This window comes from Staurois parvus, unplaced genomic scaffold (assembly GCF_062004578.1).
Source record: "Staurois parvus isolate SC_StPar_1 unplaced genomic scaffold, SC_StPar_1.0 ptg001090l, whole genome shotgun sequence".
In the NCBI taxonomy this organism is placed as follows: domain Eukaryota; kingdom Metazoa; phylum Chordata; class Amphibia; order Anura; family Ranidae; genus Staurois; species Staurois parvus.
Window position 1 is genome coordinate 2,609,350 of NW_028318886.1, and position 22,783 is coordinate 2,632,132.

General features: G+C 42.1%; 1 protein-coding gene across 1 annotated transcript in view; it reads left to right on the forward strand.

Annotated features, from left to right (window-relative positions):
• Positions 1-15,941, forward strand: part of LZTS1 (leucine zipper tumor suppressor 1) — a 71,784-nt gene extending 55,843 nt beyond the window's left edge. Inside the window, exons 3-4 of the mRNA XM_089658723.1 lie at positions 11,015-11,638; positions 14,880-15,941. Coding sequence (XP_089514849.1) covers positions 11,015-11,638; positions 14,880-15,386 — 1,131 coding nt within the window. The 3' untranslated portion in view covers positions 15,387-15,941. The remainder of the gene's footprint in view (positions 1-11,014; positions 11,639-14,879) is intronic.
• The last annotated feature ends 6,842 nt before the right edge of the window (positions 15,942-22,783 follow it).

Sequence of the window (22,783 nt, forward strand, 5' to 3'; positions counted from 1 at the left end):
AGCACTGGGAAACACTTTTTGAAAGATGAATAGTGCATTTTATATACAACTATAGAGGGACAAATGAGGAGGAAAGAGGGACAGAGCGACTTTGTTCCAAATCAGGGACAGTCCTTCAAAATTAGGGACAGTTGGGTGGTAAGTTTTTACCTCCCTGACTGCAAGAATAATCAACCCTGTACTGACGCAGAACAAGTAAGATTCAAGTGAAGTGAGAACTTCTGATCTACATATTTGTTCCTGGTTGTTGACTCAAAAAGGACTAGATCATTGTGAAGGCCAGTTAGATTTCAGTTAACTTCAATTAGATAATTGACCGAAAAAATCTTATTGGTTGTTGCAGATTGCATATCATAATTGTTCTTTGATCTGCTTTACTGAAGAAGCCAGAGATTCACATTACAAGGGAAAAAAAATTAAAAAATAAAATATGCGGCTTGCCATGACTGAACTGAATGCTCCTTTTGAAAATGCTAGCTCCCTGTCTGCCATGCTGATCCAACAGTTTTAATACTACTGGAATAACTGGCTCACAAGAATACTGAACAGGAGTTCTGAAATTCCTCTAATTTTACAAGCTGTATGTGTATTCCAGCTCAGAGCATTGGAAACTACTGATGTCAGAGGCAGCCAGGAAATTACAGCCTGTTGACTCCCACAGTACAGTTTCCTTAAACATCTTTACATAGGTGGACAAAGCTGTCGTTGGCATGTGGCTGCATTTAGCTAGGGTGAGGCACAGGCAGGGGCGGACTGACCATTTGGAAACTCGGGCACTGCCCGAGGGCCCGGGGTCAGTAGGGGGCCCCATAAGATGCCCCTGGTACCTTTTTCATATGCGTTTTTGAGTTTGGGCAAAGACACAGGGGCCCCATGATCCCCTATTGCCCGGGGGCCCCATGAGTTGTCAGTCCGCCCCTGGGCACAGGATGATACATTCAGGGACAATTTAGGTTGTTCCATGGCAGTAAAACACATGGTGTAGTGCTTTGCATTAGCCCCCCCAATGCTCCTAAATTGCAGCACACCACAAAAGACAGTAACATACAACCATTCATTGTGGTGCGTTGCTTTGTAAAAAAAAAAAAAAGTGCAGTTCTGATATTATGTCTGTTGTGGTGCAAATCAATAGGTGGTTTTCATGTAAAGCACATTAACTCCCATGCATTGAAAAAGAACACCTACATAAATTCGTTTCAGTGTTCTGTCTCCCAGGGGACAATGGACAGGTACTACTTTGTCCCAATTTTCTACATGCTTTGTAAGCCTGACTTCAAGGTCAGACAGGGCATCCCCCTCTCTCCTATGGCTGTCCGACAACATAGCTAGCAAGGGAATGGCTACTGGATATCTGGTGTCTGTGTCAGCTCCAAGCACTTACCCTAGACAAGCAGCAGCAAGAGGAACCCAGAGGGAGATGTCAGCCTCCATACTCTGTATTTCTTTTGCCGCTGCTTGTCTCGGGCAAGTGCTTGGAGCTGAAACAAGCACTGATTGTCAAGCAGCTGTCTCCTTCCTAGCAACGTCGTCGGACAGCCATGGGTGGGCACCCTGTCCAACCTTTGTAGCTAAACATACAAAGCATAAAGGAATATGGAACAAAGTACTAAATGTACAGTATGTTGTTCCCTGGGCAACAGAACACTAAAAAGTGAGTTTCTTTTAGCGTGCTGCAACAGACCAGATGGGTTTGAATTAGTAATGCATCAATAGCCTTTTTTTCAATATGTGAGTACAAGTACCGATACTTTTGGTCAAGTACTCACCAATACCAATACTATACAAAATGTATGGACCCAAATTGCACCATAAAGAATAGCATGCGATTCCTTTCCAAATCGCATGCCGTTTCCCCACTGCTCCTGTCTGAACCCAGACTGTCATAGCCTGAGTTCACAAGATGCAGGGAAGTTTTCCACAGCAGAGATTGGGAGCGTGTGGGTATGTATACTATGGTGGCAGATGCTCCAAATTCTCAGAGGTAGGAGAGGAGAGAAAGCTGTGGGGATTTGAAATCCTAGCCACTTTCTCTCCTCTCCTTGCAGGGATGACAGTTCGGGCTAGAGGACTTTTGATTGGTCAGCACTGTCATATAGATGGTGCTGACCAATCAGATGCCGTATAGATATTTGCAATACAAATGAACTGCAATTGCAATAATTCACATTCTAATAACTAAAACATAATAAATTCAGTGTAACAATCGAAACATACAAAAAAACATACAAAGTGCAGTAATGGTGCAAACCTCCAAACTAAAAAGTCTTAATAATGTGAATGAGGCAAAAATGTTGGTTGAAATTTGGCTTTAGTTTTGTTAATCGAGTCCATATAAATCTGCTAGTGCATCTAACCCTCTCCCCAGATTGACAATCCTGCTGTCCAAAGGCTACCCCTTCCATCCAGAATGGAGACACCCTAAGATAGAAAGTGTGTTACTGACCAGATCAGAAAGAATAAAGCAAAAACAAATGAATGCAGCCACCTCATTTAAAGCTGATATTTAGATATGACAATTTTTATATAATTACATTGGTAGTGCTTGGACCAATGGGAGAATGTAAGTGCCAAACCTGTGGGATCCCCATGGGAGCTGGAAATTTCCACTAGCTTCTGGGTCCTGTACCGAGTGGCTGCCCTGCTGCATTGTGAACACAAAAGAACACTTTTCATGTTCTCGTTGAATTCAAAGTGTTCTCTTATAGAATGAGGTTTCAAGGTGGAGCAGGGGCTTACCAATCTCCACCTCATCCAATCAGAAAATCATTGGGAAAATGCAAAGCGTTCTGTGAATGGCATTTATTCCAAACGACCGACCTCTTGTGTTCGATAAGCAGCAGGACAGCCTCTGGGCACAGGACCCAGAAGCTGGTGACAAATACTGTTGTAGTGGCGCCTACTGCAATGATTTCCAGCTTCCATTGTGATCCCACAGGTATGGCACATACATACTTCCATTGGTCCAGTTTGGACCAAAAGCACTATGTCAAAATTAAAATTCAGCTTTAAGGATTATCAAACTGCAATATATTACACTTTTGTTTTGGGGTGTAATACCACTTTAGGCAGGGGCGGACTGACAACTCATGGGGCCCCCGGGCAATAGGGGATCAGGGGGCCCCTGTGTCCTTGCCCAAACTCAAAAAAGCCTATGAAAAAGGTACCAGGGGCATCTCATGGGGCCCTCTACCGACCCCGGGCCCTCGGGCAGTGCCCGAGTTTCCAAATGGTCAGCCCGCCCCTGGCTTTAGGCATACTGCCAGGTGGAATCATCATGATAGGTAGGCAACTAGCATTTTCAGAAATAAAGATCAACATTAGCAGTTTTGATGTACTTTTTGCAAAGGGTCTAAGGTGTGGATGACACAACTGTTATCAGCACACACTGTATGGATCTCTAAATGCTCTTATGTATGCAATTGTACATATAGTGCATGTCCTATATCAATCTCATGTTAGTGAAGGTTCTGACACTCATGTAATGGAATAGCTGCTTACAGGGGCGGACTGACAACTTATGGGGCCCCCAGGCAATAGGGGATCATGGGGCCCCTGTGTCCTTGCCCAAACTCAAAAAAGCCTATGAAAAAGGTACCAGGGGCATCTCATGGGGCCCCCTACTGACCCCGGGCCCTCGGGCAGTGCCCAAGTTTCCAAATGGTCAGTCTGCTCCTGGCTGCTTACATCACCCAAGCTGCTGCTCTGCTGTATTAAGGAGGCTGTTTAGTCCCTTCTTGTACAATACTGAATAGCCTTCCTTTATAAGTAAGGCTCGGTTCACACTTCTGCAGTTTTCTTTTTGTCCTTTTTGCAGTGCTTTTCGCAGTTTGTTTAGCATTTTTTCTGCACACGTTTTTGATGCATTTTTATCGCGTTTCATGTTTTGTTCAGCTCTTTTTTTTGTTAAAGTGGAATTTTTTTGTTGCTGGGCAGAATATAAATGCAAAACACAGCAAAAACGCACTACCATGCATTTCATCAGCTTCTCCGATGAACTATTGTAGCAAAAACGCTTTTAAAAAAAGTCCCTGACCCTTTCCAAAAAGCACAGCAGCTCAAAAGAAGCATAGATGTGAACATGTTCCATAGGAAGCCATGATAAATGGACTGTAGTGTGTTTCTGCAAAAAGCACTAAAAAACGCATTGGCGTATGTGCTCGTTAAATTAAATCATTTAGTACCCTAAATACATTTAGCAGACTTTGACTTTTTTTGTACAGGTGAAAAGAGAAGACATTTGCATTTCATTATTACATTCACACTGACAAACATACCCAGCAACAATCACATGCAAGAACCCCAGTGGGGTTTCTCAGAGATTAGCTGCGGGAAGTTCAATGGGAGGCTGCCGACTCCTACAGCTAATTGCAACCGCTAGCATGTAATCATTCATACAGCAGTCACCTGTGAGTGGTCGGCCCTGGACGCAGGTTAAAAAGTAAGAAAAATATACTGCAATGATTAAGCAATAGGAGTAATATGCTGCAGCAACAATAATTGTTTTAAAACACAATGTATATATTAGTGACGCGCCGATATATCGGGTGTCGAAAATTATCAGCCAAAAATAGGGTTATCAGTGTTTTGCCGACAGAAAAAAAAAGGTGCCAATAATTATAACTGACTTCAATGCAAAATCACATCCCATTGACTTCAATGCAAAATAACATCCCATTCACTTCAATGCAAAAACGCCCCCTTTGACTTCAATGCAAAATCGCATCCCATTCACTTCAATGCAAAATTGCCCATTATTGAACTCAATGCAAAAATGCTTCTATTTAGGTTTTTAATTTTATATATATTTCATTTTATTTCCCGTCCACTTTTTGTGTGTTACTTTCAAAAAAAGTTATTTAAAGTTACCGGATTGTATTTTTTGATTTCATATTCATTTAAATTCATGATATTAATCAAAAAGTCGATTCTAATACAATTATATATAAAAAATACATTTTTTTTAAAACTGTCCCTTTTGGTTTCAGTTTTTGGTCAAGTGCATCCTGAATTTTCATTTTTGGTTCAGAATTTCATTTCGGTGCACTGCTAATATAGATTTAAATCACAATAACAGTTCAGCAGTCAGTAATATGCAGTCAGTAATATGCTACCCTTCTGCTGGCTAGATCGTTGGGGCTCAACTGTTATGGTGAAGCACTCAAGGTAGTGTCCCTTTAGGAACTGATGCAGACACTGCCACTGTATTTCTTGAAGACAGTTCTGTCCCTCTTTTATCAAGGTGCAATGAACGTTTGGCCAGCAAAGTGTACCCCAGTCAGTGTTTTCAGTGTCCGTTTCACATTATAAAGCCAGGATTGAAAATACATTTCCCTATCAACACAGTCAGTTTGATGGGGTAACCCCTCCCGCGAGCTATTGTGTTCTCCAGAACACAGAGATTATTGTTATCGGCTATAGGCACTGGCAATAATCGCATGCAAAATCCAACATCCTGTTTGTACCCAAGCTGTACAATAATTGGATTGGGTACAATCGGCCTGCCCATAGATGGTTCAAATCTCAGCCGGTTCAGCAGGGATTCAAACCATCTATAGCTGGCTTAACTCTCTTTGGGAAGTACATCTCCCACAGTCCTACACACTTCCCCTAGCAGTCCACATCCTCAGTTCACCCTCTAATGGATTAGGGCGGGCTTAACACTGGCTGCACAGTTCAACAATGGCAGTTGTCTCTGTCCTTAGCTGTGCCTGTGTAAAATGTCTCAGAGTCCTTTTCCTGCCCGAGCTGCAGACTGGGCCACTTCAGGTATAATCACAAATGTGAATGTACCCTTAACGCTTTCCAAATGCTTTACCTGTTCTTTAATATGAAAGATAGCCATACGCCGTAAGGTTTCTCTTATATAGCCTCACAGGGTGAGTAAGGGAAATCTACAGATTTCTCCCATTCATGCTAACCAGCATGGATGGAGGAATCTCCTTTGCTGGCTATTGTATTTAGACAGTAGCTTGGCTGTCAGAATACCCAAACAGTGGCTGCATTCGATTGGATACAGCCACTGTTTGACCAGGTAGGATGGTTCTGGCAGGGCCAGCTACAGCTCGAATTTTGGTCAATTCATCTGGTACCAGTCGAAAATCAATCTGTGTATGGCCAGCTTAAGACTGAATGCACACCTTTACATTACAGTAACACACGGTTAGAAATACACATGATCACATTTCATTTTCAATGACATCCCAATATACATGCCAAGAACACCAAAATGGACTTGCATTTAAGCATCTCACAACTGGAGGGTGCAAAATCTGGTGCAGCTGTGGGCTAGCCTGCGGTGCAGTACAACAGCTTACAATCTTACACAAATCTACAGTATTCCCCCTCCCATAACTGGTCCTGTAGTACGTGCCTGAGTATTCCCTCTGAGAAAAATGCAAGTCTTTCTTGAGTTTGTAGGATTTTATCAGCTCTCCAATGTGAAATGTCACTTTAAGTTGTGGAGTCCTTCCAATGATCAGTAAGAACACTTGTGGCCTGACACAAACAGAGACCCTAACTAACTAACTATAGGCCTGGACTCAGTCTCAAGGCGCCAACACTGAAATGAGGTGCGTGCACGATCTTACCGACCTGGGTCTGCTTTGCATACGCTGGTGACTCTGAACAGAACAAATGTCTCTCCAACAAGCATGCAGTCTCGCCGTATATGTTGCTTAGTTCCTCTGCTCTCATCAGCATTCCTGGCAGCAATCTCATCAGCTTCCTGGCAGCAATCTCATCAGCTTCACTTAGCTGCAGCTCTGGTTACGGAGGGGTGCTCACACACCTGGATGTTTTCAGATTCTCAGCTCACAGGGCCCCTTATTCACCATTCTCCAGAACATGGCTGCTCTCTCTCCTCTGTGTGAAAACTCCACCTCTTCATGAATATAGAAATCTCTATGCAGTCTGAAGCTGTGTCAGAAAAACAGTGACATCTTGTGGCTAAACTGCAGAATGTCAGTCAAAACATTTAATTTACTCCAGACAAGCAGTATTCAAACAATGAGAGCTGCTTCCCCATCTCACACAGCTGCCCCAGATGTTGCGCTCTCCAGTTCTAGTAAATCAGCCCCCATGTGTCCCCACGCCAAATTCAGCTGACAAGCTGTACAGACAAGTGGCACCACCCCAGTCTATAACTAGCCTTTGCAGTTAGATGCAAATGGAAGGCTTTGCACATCACAAACATACAGTGGGTATAGAAAAGAATTACCCTCTTTAAAATCATCACATTTTGTTGCTTTGCAGCCTGAAATGAAGACAAACACAGTTTTTGTTTTATCCAGCTGTGTTTACTCAGTGCACCTAGTAGAGACATATCCCAACAGACTAAAGGCTGGAATTTATAATTATTATTATACAGGATTTATATAGCACCAACAGTTTGCTCAGCGCTTTACAAAATGAAGGTAGACATTACAGTTCCAATACAATTTGGTACAAGAGGAAACAGAGGGCCCTGCTCGTTAGAGCTTACAAGCTAGTAATTAAAGTGAAAGGCAGTTCAACAAAATACTGACACAAGGGGGGTGATCCTTTTTCCAACTCAGTGATTCTGTTTTTTTTATTTTTTTTATTTTTTTCAGACATGTTGGTGTTATATCTTTCACTTGGATGTTATAAGTTGCATTGAGTAAATACAGCTGGATAAAACAAAAACTGTGTCTGTCTACATTTCAGGCTGCAAAGCAACAAAATGTGATTATTTTAAGGGGGGGGTGATTCTTTTTTTTATACCCACTGTATCTTAGACACTTGTAAGGTATTTGGGAAGCTTTTGCTTTTTAATGCATTTCTTTAAAAAAAAAAAACATTTTACAAGGCATTCTGAAAACTTTAGACAGAACTAAACAATTGTCTTCAAAACACATTAAAAATGTTTCTTTTTCTATATGAGATTCAGAAGTTTTTTAACAGGCATTTCAATGCTCATTTGACCTTAGGAAATGATTTAACAACCAGGGAGATCCTGGAATCAGGGCAAATGTAACACATCAGTGCTAATGTTACAGGCTGGTTTACCACTTCCCACCAGGGGTGGACTGACCATTTGGAAACTCGGCACTGCCCGAGGGCCCGGGGTCAGTAGGGGGCCCCATGAGATGCCCCTGGTACCTTTTTCATAGGCTTTTTTGAGTTTGGGCAAGGAAACAGGGGCCCCATGATCCCCTATTGCCCGGTGGCCCCATGAGTTGTCAGTCCGCCCCTGCTTCCCACTTTTATTGGCTTACAGGGATAAGATCTAAAATGGGTTTAAGGGGAACCAAAGCCATTCCCACTTTGCAGATCCATCAAAACTAATTTACAATCTTGCCACCACAGCAATAAACTAACCTTCCTGGCCTTCGAACCTAGGTCAGCTGGCTCAGAGGGGGTAATAATAGGGACATGTTATATGCCAGCCCCCTTACTATAAATTGCTGGGTTGCCAGCAGAGATTTGTCAGTGTATGTTGGAGCAGTTTATAGAGAGCTGACAGTCTGTGTTTAGAAAGTTAGTTGCTGCCATACATTGCTATGCTGTGCTACATCATTGTGAATTGCAGTGTGGTGGGCTTCATAGCCTTGTGTAGATCCCCTGTGTTCACAGTTCAGAGATCCAAAGGTCTTTTTTAGGATTACCAACTGTGTTTTTTTTCTTTTGGGTTAACATAACAAAACAAGATTGGGGGTTACTGTTTCAGGTTTAAGTAGTTTTTGAGGAGCTATGATTTTTCTTTTTTTACTAGAACCTTTTTATTTCATGTTGTGGTCTGCAGTGTACATTTGTGGCAGACACAGGCAAAGCTGTCCTTTGTTTGCAGAACTTCGCTACATACTTACTGTTTTGGGCAACAATTCACCACATCATTTTTCCCCCTACAGCTGCCATTGACGTTTAGGCAAGCACCTTTCGTTAAAATGTTGAGCAGGCCTAAATGGAGAGGCAGAGCTTCTACACACAGATGTAGTAGAGGGCATGCAGGCTCTGAAGGACAAAGTCGTCAGGCTGTACCACCTAGTTGAAGGGCATGTGTGCCTTTTCCACTTGTGATTGGCCATGCTATACAGCCAGAATATGTGCAGAAGTTGAGTAGCAGAAAGCCTTCCTCTTCTTCTTCTTCTTCTCAGATGCAAAGCAGCTACTTATCTGCAACTGCTGTTAATAATCCTCTTCATCCTCCTCCTTTTCTTCTGCTAATCCTGCCATAGCCCTGCAACCCACCATAAAGGAGTTTATATAATTAGTTCATTACATGATCAGTCACTTGCAGCAGGAGGAGGACCTTGGTCATGCGCAAGCACTCTTTGTTTTAGGCATTAAGCAAGAGAGTGCCATGGTCATAGAAGATGGGGACATTAGGCAGGAAGCAGCAAGAGGCAATGTTGTTCCTGTAGCTGGACCTTACTGTCAAGTAGGATCCAATGATGAGCAAGGGATGAATAATGAAGTGGCAGACCTTACATGGGTCCCACCGATTGGAGAGGAAGAACAGAAGCGACTGAAGATTTTGTCCAGGGCAAGGGGCAGCTTTTAGAGGACCAGAGGAAGCAGCCTTCCTATTCCATCTGGCAGCATTGTCCCACAGTTGCAGATCACTGCTATTTTCAGGGCTGTAGCTATTGTCTATCAGATAACACATTCTATTGTTTATTTAACAATAAAACCCACCTAGTCTCTTCCTCTTACATTATCTCTATTTCCTGCTTATTCAAGTGGTTGCAAACTCTCCTAACACTAGCCAAGGTCTATTAAACACATACCTGAAGTCTATAATTTGAATATTTCGGGAATAATTAGGGATACAGGGAGGAGGGTTCACGTTCTCTTTTGACATTTTATAAAATGTTTAAGACAATGAAGTATAGTACTGAGAGAAAAGAAAGCACACAAATTGTTGTGCCACCAGACAATTTGTATGAAGTTGAGGGTTTTATCTTTATTTTTTAAGATTAATCTCCTCAACATGTAATTTAGAGGATCGGTGGCTTTCCCATGTTTCCCTCAAAGTGACAATAAAAGGAAGATCCTTTACCTACTCTATGGTATTTTTTGTACATTTTTGTTTCCACAGTGACCAGTGGCAGTTCCCAGCTTCTTATGCCCTCTTTTTTTTCACAATACCTTGCATTTTAGCCTTGAAAATTACCAGAATATAATTGTAAGATTCCCCCCTCATAGACTTCAACAAGGTTTTATTTTAAGTTCAGGTATTCTGTACTTCGTGCAGGATTCTAAGAGACCCCTGCAAATCAAACCCAGGGATGTCCGCTCATCCCCATTGACTTATTACTTAATGAGGAGCAGCCTTACTGACCCATAGGAATAGAAAAAGGCAGGAAGATGCTAACCTGTCCAACAATAGTAACATTTGTGGAATATTACTTTATTACTGCCAAGATTTTGGGTTTCACCACTACTGCAGCAGTACCTCAGCAAAGTGCTTTTTGGGTACTGACAAGTTTACTTTAAAGAGGAGTTTGCACTTATATAATTCATACAAATCTGCTAGAATGATAACCCGTGATGGGTTGACCTTAAATTAGAACTTTGGGATCTCTGTTAAAGCAAGGGAACATCTGCTTTGATTTATAAATGTAATCTATTAACAAATGTGTTACTTGTTTCTGAAATTGTGAGATGGCTAAAATATGAACTAGTTAAATACTGTTCTAGAGAATAATTTAATCTTGGTGTCCACATTGTTTTTTGATCCTTGGAAGTCAGTAGGAAGTAGGCAGTGTCTGTCTCTACCCACTGACTGCTCTCCTGAGAAAAAGACATGATTACACATACATTTATGTAGGAGTGTTAGAGGCAGGTGGGCTCTATAAAGACATACTTTTTTTTAAGAAAAGGTTGTTTGTTTTGAAATGACATAAGACTTTTATTATGCATTTTTTTTATTATTCTAATAATGGTTAGCGGAGTGCTCCTCTAAACAGGCTACTTTTGATACTTAGCAATAGTTATAAGCAAGGCATGACCAAACAGGGTGTGCTACAGTAATGATGTTATAATTTTTTCACAGGAAATGAATGCCCTGCGCCCGTCACCACTGAAGCCTGGCATGCGCAGGAACTCAGCCGTCACATGTTATCCAGCTGTAGAAAGTGGGCCACAACTTTCTCTTTACTATCGGCCAGACCGGGCTCGGGAAGCAGAGAGTCGGGCTGGGCACTGTAAAGATGGCATGTCACCGTCTGGCAGGAACTCAATGTCTAGCCTTCCCACTCATCCCAGCAAGCTGGGCACTGGATGCCACTTGGATGCTCTACTGATGCCAACAGGGCGTTTTGGAGGCAGTGCCCACAACATCACTCAGAGCAACAGGAGCAACATGCTGAGCCTCAGGGCTATGTCTCTGTCAGATGGCGGCAATGCTAATAAGATACTCAGCGTACCCACAAAGTCAGGTCTAAGGTCTCCTCCATCCTGTGACGAGTTGGTAAGAAAAGAGCCTGGTGAAAATGCAGATGAAGGTCACCGAGGAGGTATTTCCAGGTCAAGGCAAAGCTCTCAGAGAGGCCAGAGACCCCAGCACATGCTTTCTATCCAACTGACAGAAAGAGAGCCCATGGATGGCAAGATGCGAGGGTATGAAAAAGAGAAGAAGATCACCATTAGCCCATCTATGGATGAAACACAATGGGAGGTAAGGGTAAAAACAGAGGACTCAAATTAAAAATGAAAATGAGTTTTATAAAAATTTAGGGTACAATTTACCAGTTAGTCAGACCAATTCAAAAGCTTATTCCCAGCTTTAAAGCATATCTAAACCAAAGAATAAAAATGTAATATATTATAGCTCAGTGTTTCTCAACCTTTTTTCAGCCAAGGCACCCTTTAAAATTATGGACAATGTTAAGGCACCCTCTAAAATTATGGACAGTCCAGAGGCACCCTTTACAATTATGGACAGTCTTGAGGCACCCCATTCTAAAATGTAAAAACTGTTCTAATAGTTTTATATAATGCAGCAACATCCATACGCGTAGAACACCCAACGTTAGAGGTGATTTATTCTTCCAAAGCAAATACACTTTTGCACACTGGTACTGACTAGTATTCTAATGTTTCTCTTCTCCCTCAGTTTTTCTCCATCACTGAGCTAATGTGACTCCAGCACTGACAGAGGGGCAGGGGAGGGTCAAACAAAGATGCTGTGAAGGCAACTGACATTCTGTTTATCAACTGATGATGTCATTGGTTGTCAGGACGCCGGTGGCTAGAAAATAGTAATACCTGTGGCTTTGTGTAACTAATAGGCAGGCTTGTTCCACTCGCTGGCTTGTATACAAGTTTTTTGCAATATTTTGAGATTTTGCCAAGGCACCCTGGTTGAAAAAGGCTGTTATAGCTTACCAGCCCTTAATTACGGGGGGCATGACCATCAGAATTGTCACTACTGATTCACAGGACTGTAGTTTGCCAATCAGCATTTAGTTACACATAGTCCTGTCCACTGCTTTCTAAATTGGCAGCATGGTCTTTGCTACTAAAACCCTTCATTGTGAGCTGCAGTATCTGTGAGGGGAGCATGTGAGACACAAATAAAGGATGATTTGGCTAAAGCTGGTCATAGATGGTTTGTATCTCAGTTGGTTCAGCAGAAACCAGCCAAGATTTGAACCATATATGGGTAGGCTAAATGTAACCAAGTTGATTGATCGATCAACTAGCCTGTCGGATTTTACATGTGATTATTGCTAACAGCTGGTACAGCCTCTAGCAATAAGCACTGTCTTCTCCCAACGAAATTGGCTTCCTGGCTGGGAGAATACAATGGCTTGGCAGGAGAGATTCCCCTGTCAACACTGTCCTGTGGTTGCAGGAAAGAAATTCCTCCTTGTATGGCCAGCCAGTCAGGAAAGACCAAGGAAAACTTGTATTAGCTTTATGAGGTTCATACATCTCATTTTAACATGAATAGTACTTGTTTAGGAGCTTTTAGTTGTACTTTAAAATTTCTAGATGTTCCCTATATCATAAAAAAGTTGACCTTTTGAGTTCAGGTCCACTTTACTACATTAAAGTAGAACTTTAGCATTAGTAAATAGATAGGACAGTATATAATATTTACTTGTTTTAAACCTTTTTTTTTTAACATTTCTTCAATTACTTCCTGGTTTCCATGCCTAGGCTAATGATGTCATACATCCCAAGAGTCTTCAGGAGGAGAGGAAAGGTTCTCTGCTCAGTCTATGTCTGAGTTAAGGGTAGATGGATTCCAGGAAGTAAATGATACATGAATTATCTGCCCTTACTAAAAATGGCCACTGCCAGAAATGTCAGGGGGTATTTTTCAAAACGATTTCTCAGTAAAAAAAAAAAAGCATGGAGACATGGATGAATGGCTGCATTTGCTTTGAATAATAAAAATGAATTAAATCGCATTTTTGGTGTGTGATGCTCAGATACAGTGCAGTTCCATTTTAACTAACACTGATAATACTTTTATATAGTTTTATATTACAATGGTCACTGATAATACTGACAATGTTTTATATCACAATGATCTCTTTTACCTGTATGTCTAAAAGACATTAAAAATATAAATCCCCTTTAACCTTTATTAGTAACAACAAATTTTTGGCATCTTGGTTTAAAGTGTTACTAAACCACAACAGTAAAATTAGTCTATATATGTAGTAAAGCATGCTTGTTATACTCCCTGTGGAACCTACGGGGTTAATCCACTGCATTGTGTAAAAAGGCTGTTTGATCCTGTCTTCTCTGACCCTCCCCTTCTTCCAGTGTCCCCCTCTTATCTCTTGATAAGACATATGGCGTGGAGACACTCTGCACATGCTCAGTTTGGTTTGTATTGCTAGAGAGGGTTTTTTTTTTTTCTTGGGAGAGTGCATGTGATCAGCACAGGGCCATTCAGCACTGTCCAGACAGAGGTCAGGGGTTCTGCATCCTCCTAGAGCAGAAGGAAAACTCCTCCTACAAGCTTTAACCAGTGCTCTGCTGAACACTGATAGAAGTCACAAGGCTGCTCTAACTGCTGATGAGAAAAGGTATTTAGCAGTTTATATATACTAAAATAATTGCTTTTCCATGTTATGTGTTATTTAATATAGCAATTTATAAAGGAAGAACCAGCAGATAGTTCTCTTCCTAATGCATATTAAACACTCCAATTCTACAGTATACTGTAAACTAAGAGAAGATGCTTTAAAGCAGCAGAGGAACTGCTGACCAGTGGATGGAGTGCCAGCAGTGCAGCTCCCAAATATCATAGTCACAAGATAAATGGAGAGAGATTTTTTCCTTTGTAACATACATCTGAAAACAAACCTATCCATAAAGTGCCATTAAAGCTGCAGTCCAGGCAGGTAAAAAAAAAATTGTTAGTTTTGGGTTCAACTACAAAAACTATTAAATATATTTTTGAATGCTGCTAGAGTAAGTGGCTGAATTGGATTTGTTATCAGCCTCAGCCCCATGTAAAGCAGCCGTAAGACTGGAAGAGTGAGGATCTGGCATCCTGTAAAGCATATGAGCTAATAGGATAGATTCCGAAAAAAAGAGAAAGCAGACTGAACAAAGAAAAGACTCCCCAACATGCTGCTGCTGTTCATTTTATTAACCAATCATTGGCTGAAGGTGGGGAAGTAACCAAGCTGCTTTGCTGAAATGCAGCAGAGAAAAGTCAGGCCACCAACCTGGCTCAGCTATCTATTGTGTAAATTTCAGGACTGAATGGACATAAATACAAATTATTATGCAGGTAAGATGGCTCTCTCATATATGCATTTCATCTTTATATTTATGTTTGCCTGTAGTTCAGCTTTATAATCCTTGTTATATGGATGATTTGATATTTCTTCAGAGATTTTCCTTCAGGTTTTCCAGTCCCAGTAATATTGTTGTACTCATTTTTCATACAGGTATGCCAGAAATCTGGGGAAATTGCTTCCCTACGCCAGCAGTTACGAGAAATCCAAGAAGAGTCATCTCTACGTGCTAGTGAAATTCTAAGCTTGAAAGCTCAACTTCGGGAAACAAAAGGCCGTGCAGAGGTCCAGGAGCAGCGGGCAAGAGAGGCAGAGGAAAGATTGTGTGTAGCAGAGGCAGAGAGAGATGATAGGGATGATACAGTGGCAACAGAAGCTGAGCTAGAGTCCCTCCGTACAGAGCTTGAGGCAGAGCGGCAGAACAATGAGCAGATGACCGATGTGTTCCAGAGGGAGAGGAAAACATGGCGGGATGAGAAAGAGAAGGTCATTCGGTATCAGCGCCAGCTTCAGCAAAACTACCTTCACATGTGCCAGCGATGCCAAGCTCTGGAGCAAAGGCTGAGGGCTCTGAGTGGAGAGGACCTGGACGACGGGCCCATCATGACTCTGCCTGATATGGAGATCTCCTTCCAGGACATATTAGCCACTGAGATCTGACCAGAGCGAGAAAGGCTGGTTGTATGTGGTGTGTACGAGTGAGAATGGGACTGTGCATGAAGACATGTTGGACCTCATTACTGAAAGTTTGTTTCTTTTGCCCATAGCAACCAGGCAAATTCTCCCTTGCAATTTGTGGCTCAATACAGGAGACCCTAACTGGTTACTGTGGGCAACAATTCTTCCTTAAAACACCAGAAAAGTTATTTGGGACCTGTCCATCTCGAAACCTTGGATGTCAGTTGAGCTGACATTTTATTTTTAATTTGCAAATTTAGTGAAGCTACATGGCCTTCAAGCCCTGACTATTTTTTTAGGGTGCAAAATTCTCATAGTTCTCTTTTATGAGCCAGGTTCTAGGCTTTATTTGAAAACTATGGAGAAGGGCCAACTCAAGCCCAGTTCAGCCTTTAGGTTCCAATAGCAGCTTTGCCCCCCATTGAGCATTGTAATTCTGTTAGCAGAGTTGTAATTAGGGGCATTGCATCTTGGGCACAGAGCTTGTAATAACACCCCCTTCTCCTCCAAATAAAACAGGCAATGCTGCATTTTTTACATATTGTGATGTACTTTAGCCCTTGCATTTTTCAACTTGAATTTGAACAGTGTCATTTTTGCTGCAAACAAACTCTCTCTCTACATACAGTCATGTCCAAAAATATTGACACTCCTACATTTCTGACAGATAATGCACCACTTCGCCCAGAAAATTGCTGCAACTACAAATATTTAGGCCTTCTGATGTTTACATGGCACGCAAAACTCCAAAAATGGACTGGACAAAATTATTGGCACCTTCTCAAAATTATAAAAATTGCATTCCAAGTTTGTGATGTTCCTGTAATTTGGAATTAAACGTATCAATTAAAAGGTGCTGACAATATAGAAATCACACTGGCAATCAGTTACAATTGTGAAAAATTGACTCAACCTTTCTGTTGTGTGTCTTTGTATACCACATGGAGCATGGAGAAAAGAAAGAGAAGCAAAAAATGTCTGAGGATTTGAGAACAAAAATTGTGGAAAAGCATGGACAATCCCAAGGTTACAAGTCCATCTCCAGAGATCTTAATGTTCCTGTGTCCAATGTGTGCAACATTGTCAAGAAGTTTACAGCCCATAGCAACTGTAACTATTCTCCCTGGATGTGGACAAAAGAGAAAAACTTGATCAAAGATTACAATGAAGGATTGTTCAAATGGTGGCTAAAGGACCTCGATCAACTTCCAGACAAATTCCAGCTGACCTTCAGGCACAGGATACAACTCATGCCATCCCTCACTATACGCCAGCATCTGAATTAAAAGGGATGCTATGGTAGGAGACCAAGGAGGACCCCACTGCTGACACAGAAACATAAAAAAGCCAGATTGGAGTTTGCCAGAACTTGCCTGACGAAGCCAAAATCCTTTTGGGAGAATGTGCTGTGAACAGACAAAACAAAATTACAGCTTTTTGGTAAAGCCCATCATTCTACTGTTTTCAGAAAAAGCAATGAGGCCTTTAAAGAAAAGAATACAGTCCATACATTCAAACATGGTGGAGATTCACTTATGTTTTGGGGTTGCTTTGTTGCTTCAGGCACTGGATGTCTTGATGGTGTGCATGGCATTATGAAATCTGAAGACTATGAAGGAATTCTGGGCAGCAATGTAGGGCTTAGAGGCAGAAAGTTGGGTCTCCGTCAGAGGTCATGGGTCTTACAGCAGGACAATGACCCAAAGCACACATCAAAAAGCACCCAGAAATGGTTTCAGACAAAGTGCTGGAGAGTACTGAACTGGCCAGCAATGAATCAGGATCTCAATCCCATAGAGCACCTGTGGAGAGATCTCAAAACAGCAGATGGAAAAAGGAACCCTCCCAATCTGAGAGACCTGGAGCAGTTGGTTAAAAAAAGAGTGGTCCGAAATTCCAGTAAAGAGGTGTAAGAAACTCATTGATGGTTACAGGAAGTAATTGAGTTCAGTTATTTGTTCCAAGGAGTATGCTACCAAATATTAAATGGGGGATGCCAATAATTTTGTCCAGTCCATTTTTTGAGTTTTGCATGGAATGTGTCAGATTTGGCTTTTTGTTTCTTCACTTTTTTGTGTCATACCAATACAAACAAAATAAATAAACATGAGAATGCCTCAACATTTGTAATTGCAACAATTTTCTGGGTGAAGTGGTGCATTATCTGACAAAAATGCAGAGGTGCCAATTTTTTTGGCCATGGCTATTATATATAATTTGTCCTAAGAATTAAATGTATAATGTCCCACACATATAAACCTTAGAAGTATGTTTTAAATATTTTTCCTCTCTTTACTATGACTTGGGAAGCTGCACCTGCCACGTTCCCCTTAGTTACTATGTCTACCACTGAATACAATAGCAGTCAGGGGAAATTTCTCCATTAGAGCTGTTTAACATAAATCAGGGAATGGATTAATTTCTTTTATTTAACACACGGAGCTGAACAAGAGAAATCTAAACTTATAAGGCTGACTTGAAGATTACTAAACCCAAGAGCAAAAATGCAACATATTGTTCTTAGATGTGGTGGCCACATTACTTTCCTCTTTTTTCAAAAACATTTTAAGCAAATACAGAAAATATCTGTTGATATTGCCAAAATTGCAATGTCCCTCTCAGTTCCTGTGAGCTGCACTGTAAAATATCTTCCTTCCTTCCTAGAGATCTTCTGTAAACTACCAATTGCCCTGCCCCCTATGTAACAGATGTAGTGCTAACCTTTTGAGGGCCGCTGGATTTTTGGGTCCCCCTTAAGTTTTGTAAAGCCAGGCAACACGCATATTTCCACACATTCTCCCAAAGTCAGTAAAACAGTCCTTGAGCTTGGTTTTGTTGTTTTTATTTCGGGTTAACAAATTGGATGGAGTCTAGGGGTAAATGGGATGCCAAAGAAATTGTAAAACTTGAGGACCACTTCTATACAAAAAATGTGGACCAAAATTAGCAACAGTCTCTTTAAGGAGCACTGAGTCCCCTTTGGTGTACCTCCTCAGACCCCAGATGAAACTCTCCTCATCCACCCGGCTGTCCTGAGGGTATACCTGGGCAAGGGATTCCAGAATCCACTGTGAAGCAGTCCCAGATAAGTACTAGTTGGGTATTGCACCTGACCACTCTCTCCCTTCTGTGGCCCAAGGGGTGTAGGAGTATTCACACTGTCCTTTTCGCTTTGTAGGTTGCAGCTGCTCTCAGGTCTTATGATGGACCAGCTCCTTCCCTGCTTACAGGCTTTCCTCCAAGAAGACTCTAGGGCAATGGAGATCCTCCTCTCTGCTTCAGCCTGTAGGTAGGCTCCCCTATCTGCCCCCCCCCCTCCCCCAGGCTCCATGTTCCAGCACCTTTCTTCAGTCCATCATCCACCCAAACAAAACATTATACCCTGCTACACAGGCTCTCACACATTTAAGGGTTGCTCTTCGCCACCATGCCTGGCCTCCTGCCTGGGGATTGGCCAAGTTCCCTTAAACATGTAAATCTAGGCCTCCTCCGCCCCTCTTCTAGAAAGTTCCTTCAGTTTCTAGAAGTGTGGGAGGGCTCCAGAAGCCCTGACCTGTAAAGCTTCCCAGTCTGCCCTGAGGTAAACTCACTGCCTCACTCCCAGTCTGACTCATCCCAGGCTTCCAACAAGCCCTTGGCTATCACACAAAAACCCTATCTACACTACAGGGTGCTACACAGAGATGAAAAGGTAAGGACGTGTTTGTAGTCCTTAGCAGCAGAGCAGCCTAGGGTGACAAGGACTGGCTCCCTCCATAGCAATGGAGGGATGACATAGCCACCCAGGGACAAGAAATGTGTTTTTTTGCAGGATAAAGAGAGAAAAAAATATTGCAGTCACCACACCAAGGAATAGTAAACTGCAATACATTACATTTCTTGCCTGCTGTCAAACTGAACCATTTTTGTTCAGTTAAGAAAAGCAGAAGAAAACTGTATCCCTTTAAATCCTATGTAGCTCCTCACAGGGGTCTGTTGTGCTTCCCTCAATTGAAATTAAAGGAAAATGCATACAAAACATGACACCTGTGGGAAGTTCTCATGCCTGGGTTCACAGAATCGCAGGACAAAGGAAATCACATTATTTTCAGTGGTGACCTTCTAATCAACTCAGCACAGTGCAATTTTGGAAAAGGTTCCTCTTGGATTTCCATGCGATTTCAGCCCCACAGACTTATCATATCTCACAGAAGTCGCATCAGCATAGATAAGAAACGTTCTCATGCTACTATGCTGGATTCATGTCATCTACCTTCATCCATCAATTTCGATACAGCTGCGATTTTGGAGCCTTCCCTGATCCACCTTTCTTTCAATTGATCGACCACCCTTTGATCGATCAACAGTTCCTTCGATCAATCTACCCTTTGATCAATCGATCTTTCCTTAGATCGATCCTTCCTTCTATCGATTAATCCCTCCTTACTGCCATTGATCCTTACTTCGATCGATCGTTCTATTCTTTCTTCGATCGATCAAAGAAAGAATCGTCCGAAGGAAGAATTGGTCGATTGATCAAAGGAAGGATCGGTCAATTGATCAAAAGAAGGATCAAAACTGCTTTAGTGTGAACATAACTTTTAGGCAGAAAGGATGACCAGGGAGGAGAGGTGAGGACTAAAAAAAAACACTGATCCATCAAAGTCACATAGGGATAGTTCCTATCTAGGCTGATGTGACTTCTGTAAGATAACACAGATGTCCCATTTCACGTACATCACTTTTTCACATCTCACGCTGATGAGCGTAAAGTGTTTGTGCAAAAAAATAAAAACATGACTATTGCACCATAGATAGGCTCGTCCACTTCCCCATTACCACCATTACCGTTCCGCACCAACCCCCTTCCCCTTAACCAATTATACTAACAAAAGACATGACACCAATTTTGGAGTAAATGGCCAACATGGCCTTTTATTAACAACTCAAGTTACAATACACCAACCATTCCTTATAACAGAAACCCAAAGAATTGTTGTTGGTCTTCGAAGGCACCCCAAACGATCCGAAATGCACCTGCGGACAACCATATACACTAGGCCTCAAGCCGCAACCAACCAGCTCGGAGACAACCATACTGTCCGCAGTGCAGCACCACCACCTTCCAGTTAAACCTTGGTTAACTGAGAATGTCCCCGGGCATCCCATACCACCGATGGGTCCCACACCATTGTTTTTACCTTCCAAGATAAGAACCGCCTCCAAAGACCAACAACCTCCCAGGAACCAACATAACCCCCCCTCTACCTGGAGGGACCCAAAACTCACCCAAACAGGGAGGGCGGGAGGGAACCTCACACTCCTGCCGTCCAGCTAAACTGACGCCCCCTCACAGAACCTCCCACCCTAAGGTGCAGCAAAACCCCACCTACACCAACCTCTACCAATCAGCTACCCCCCACTATCAAAACAAATCCCCCTGGAGCTAACCTTAACCCTTTCTGCTCCTCCTTCCCCCACTCTGGGCCTAGTCATGTATGCCCTGCGCTATTTCTTCTTTATTTTCGCTACGGGCATTTCTTCTTTGTAATACATGCACTTTTCCCTATCTTTTGTCTCTTTTCAAACTCTGCAAAAAACAAAACAATACCTGTTGTTCTGCCAGAAATACAGAAAACCTACTTTGTAACACTGCCTCTGATGCACTGTAATCCAAAGTGATGTCCTACCTGAATACTCCCCTGCTTGACTGCTGAAGGTAGAACTGCCCATAGTAACTAAGCAAATTCTCGCTGCATTTTTGGTTCAATACAGTAGACCCTAATTAGTTACTGTAGGAACATTTCTTCCTAGACACATGGAAAGCCGAGATTTGAACCATCCATGGCTAGCATAAGACATCAGGTTTCAGAGCTTACTCTCCCTTCCCAATACCTTCCTGTATGAATAAATCAGACCAAACTTTAGAGTTTAGGTTGAGTTTAAGCACATACTGGGATGCAGCACAAATGTAACTGGTATCAGTATCATCGTGTGTAAGTGTATTATACTTCCATGTCTTCTAAAAGTAGAAGTCCATCATGGATCACCTACGGACCCCATATTAGGCAACAGCAGGTATAGCGAGCCATCTATAGCTCACATGAGCTGTGATTTCAAGATTTTAATAAATTCTCTGCACCCCACTAAGCATCTATATTCGCTTTGTAAACTTTGCATAAAATTTTTTTTTTTTTTCATACATTGCAATATATTTTTTTCAGGAACTGCCCGAATCAGGCAGTGCATAGACTTTGCCATCCCTCCCCCTGAGGTGCTCTTAGGCCATCTGCCACAATGGATATCTGTATCCTCAGAACCATCCCTGGCTGCTGCTGGCCAAATCTACACACCTCCACACCTATGATCTCCATTTATGACCTCCAACATGATATGTACCAAAGTTATGCAAGTCATTGATAACTAGTCTGTGAGAGTGCACAGGCCTACTGTGTAGCAGGAGCAATATAACTCTGCTAGTTGGTATCCCTCTATGCTCTTGTAAAGCAAACTTAAAGTCTCTGTACGCCCAGAATGTGCTGGGCCACCAACATGGGAAATACAAAAATGGTAAGCGAAGGGTTTAGCTGAATATATGTATGAAAACCTGAAATTCTGAGGGCACTGACGTAATTTTCTTAATATGAAGACATTGAAAAGAGATTTGATAAATCTATGGGTAGAATAGCAAACCCCTGTATAATGGGGAAGTGTGCCTCAACAGGGTCTGAGGCTGCAACAAGTGGAAATAGGCCATGGAAGGATGTGTGCTTTGTGTACCTTGTGCGTTTGTCCACCATGTGCAAAGTGACTGTGGAAGTATGAGTGCGCACACACATTGTGTGTATAAAGAGTCCTTCTTATAACACCCTATATGGTCCTCTTTGTTCCCTTAACATTTTTTGCAAATTGCCACAATGCTGTTTTGTGGAGTTTGTCCCGCACGCAGTCCATGTGTTCTGTGCACTGGTAGGAGTATGGCCACTGACAAGACTGGCAGAAGAACTGACAGATGTCAATCTTCGAAAAAGGAAAGAAGTAAAGAACCCATTGTATTCCTGTGGCAGATATACGGATGAAGCTAATGGAACAATGGTGTGCCATCTTTGGAGTAGAAAGAGCTCATAGACAACGCTTTGCTGGAAGGCAGGACTTACAGGACTGCTCTGCTGAGTTGAAAGAGAGGGATTAATAGTTAACGCTTGAACCATAGGTCAGGTAATTTGTGCAATGATCTTTTGAAATACAGGAAATGTCTGTGTATGTGACATCTAATAGTTGACCAGCATTGAGGAAATGACGTGACCATTGTGATGCTAAAGCCTTTGTGAATATGGGGTGGTGTTGTCACACCTTCCCTCATTGTCAATATCATGAGTGGGAGGGGCAACATATCAAAC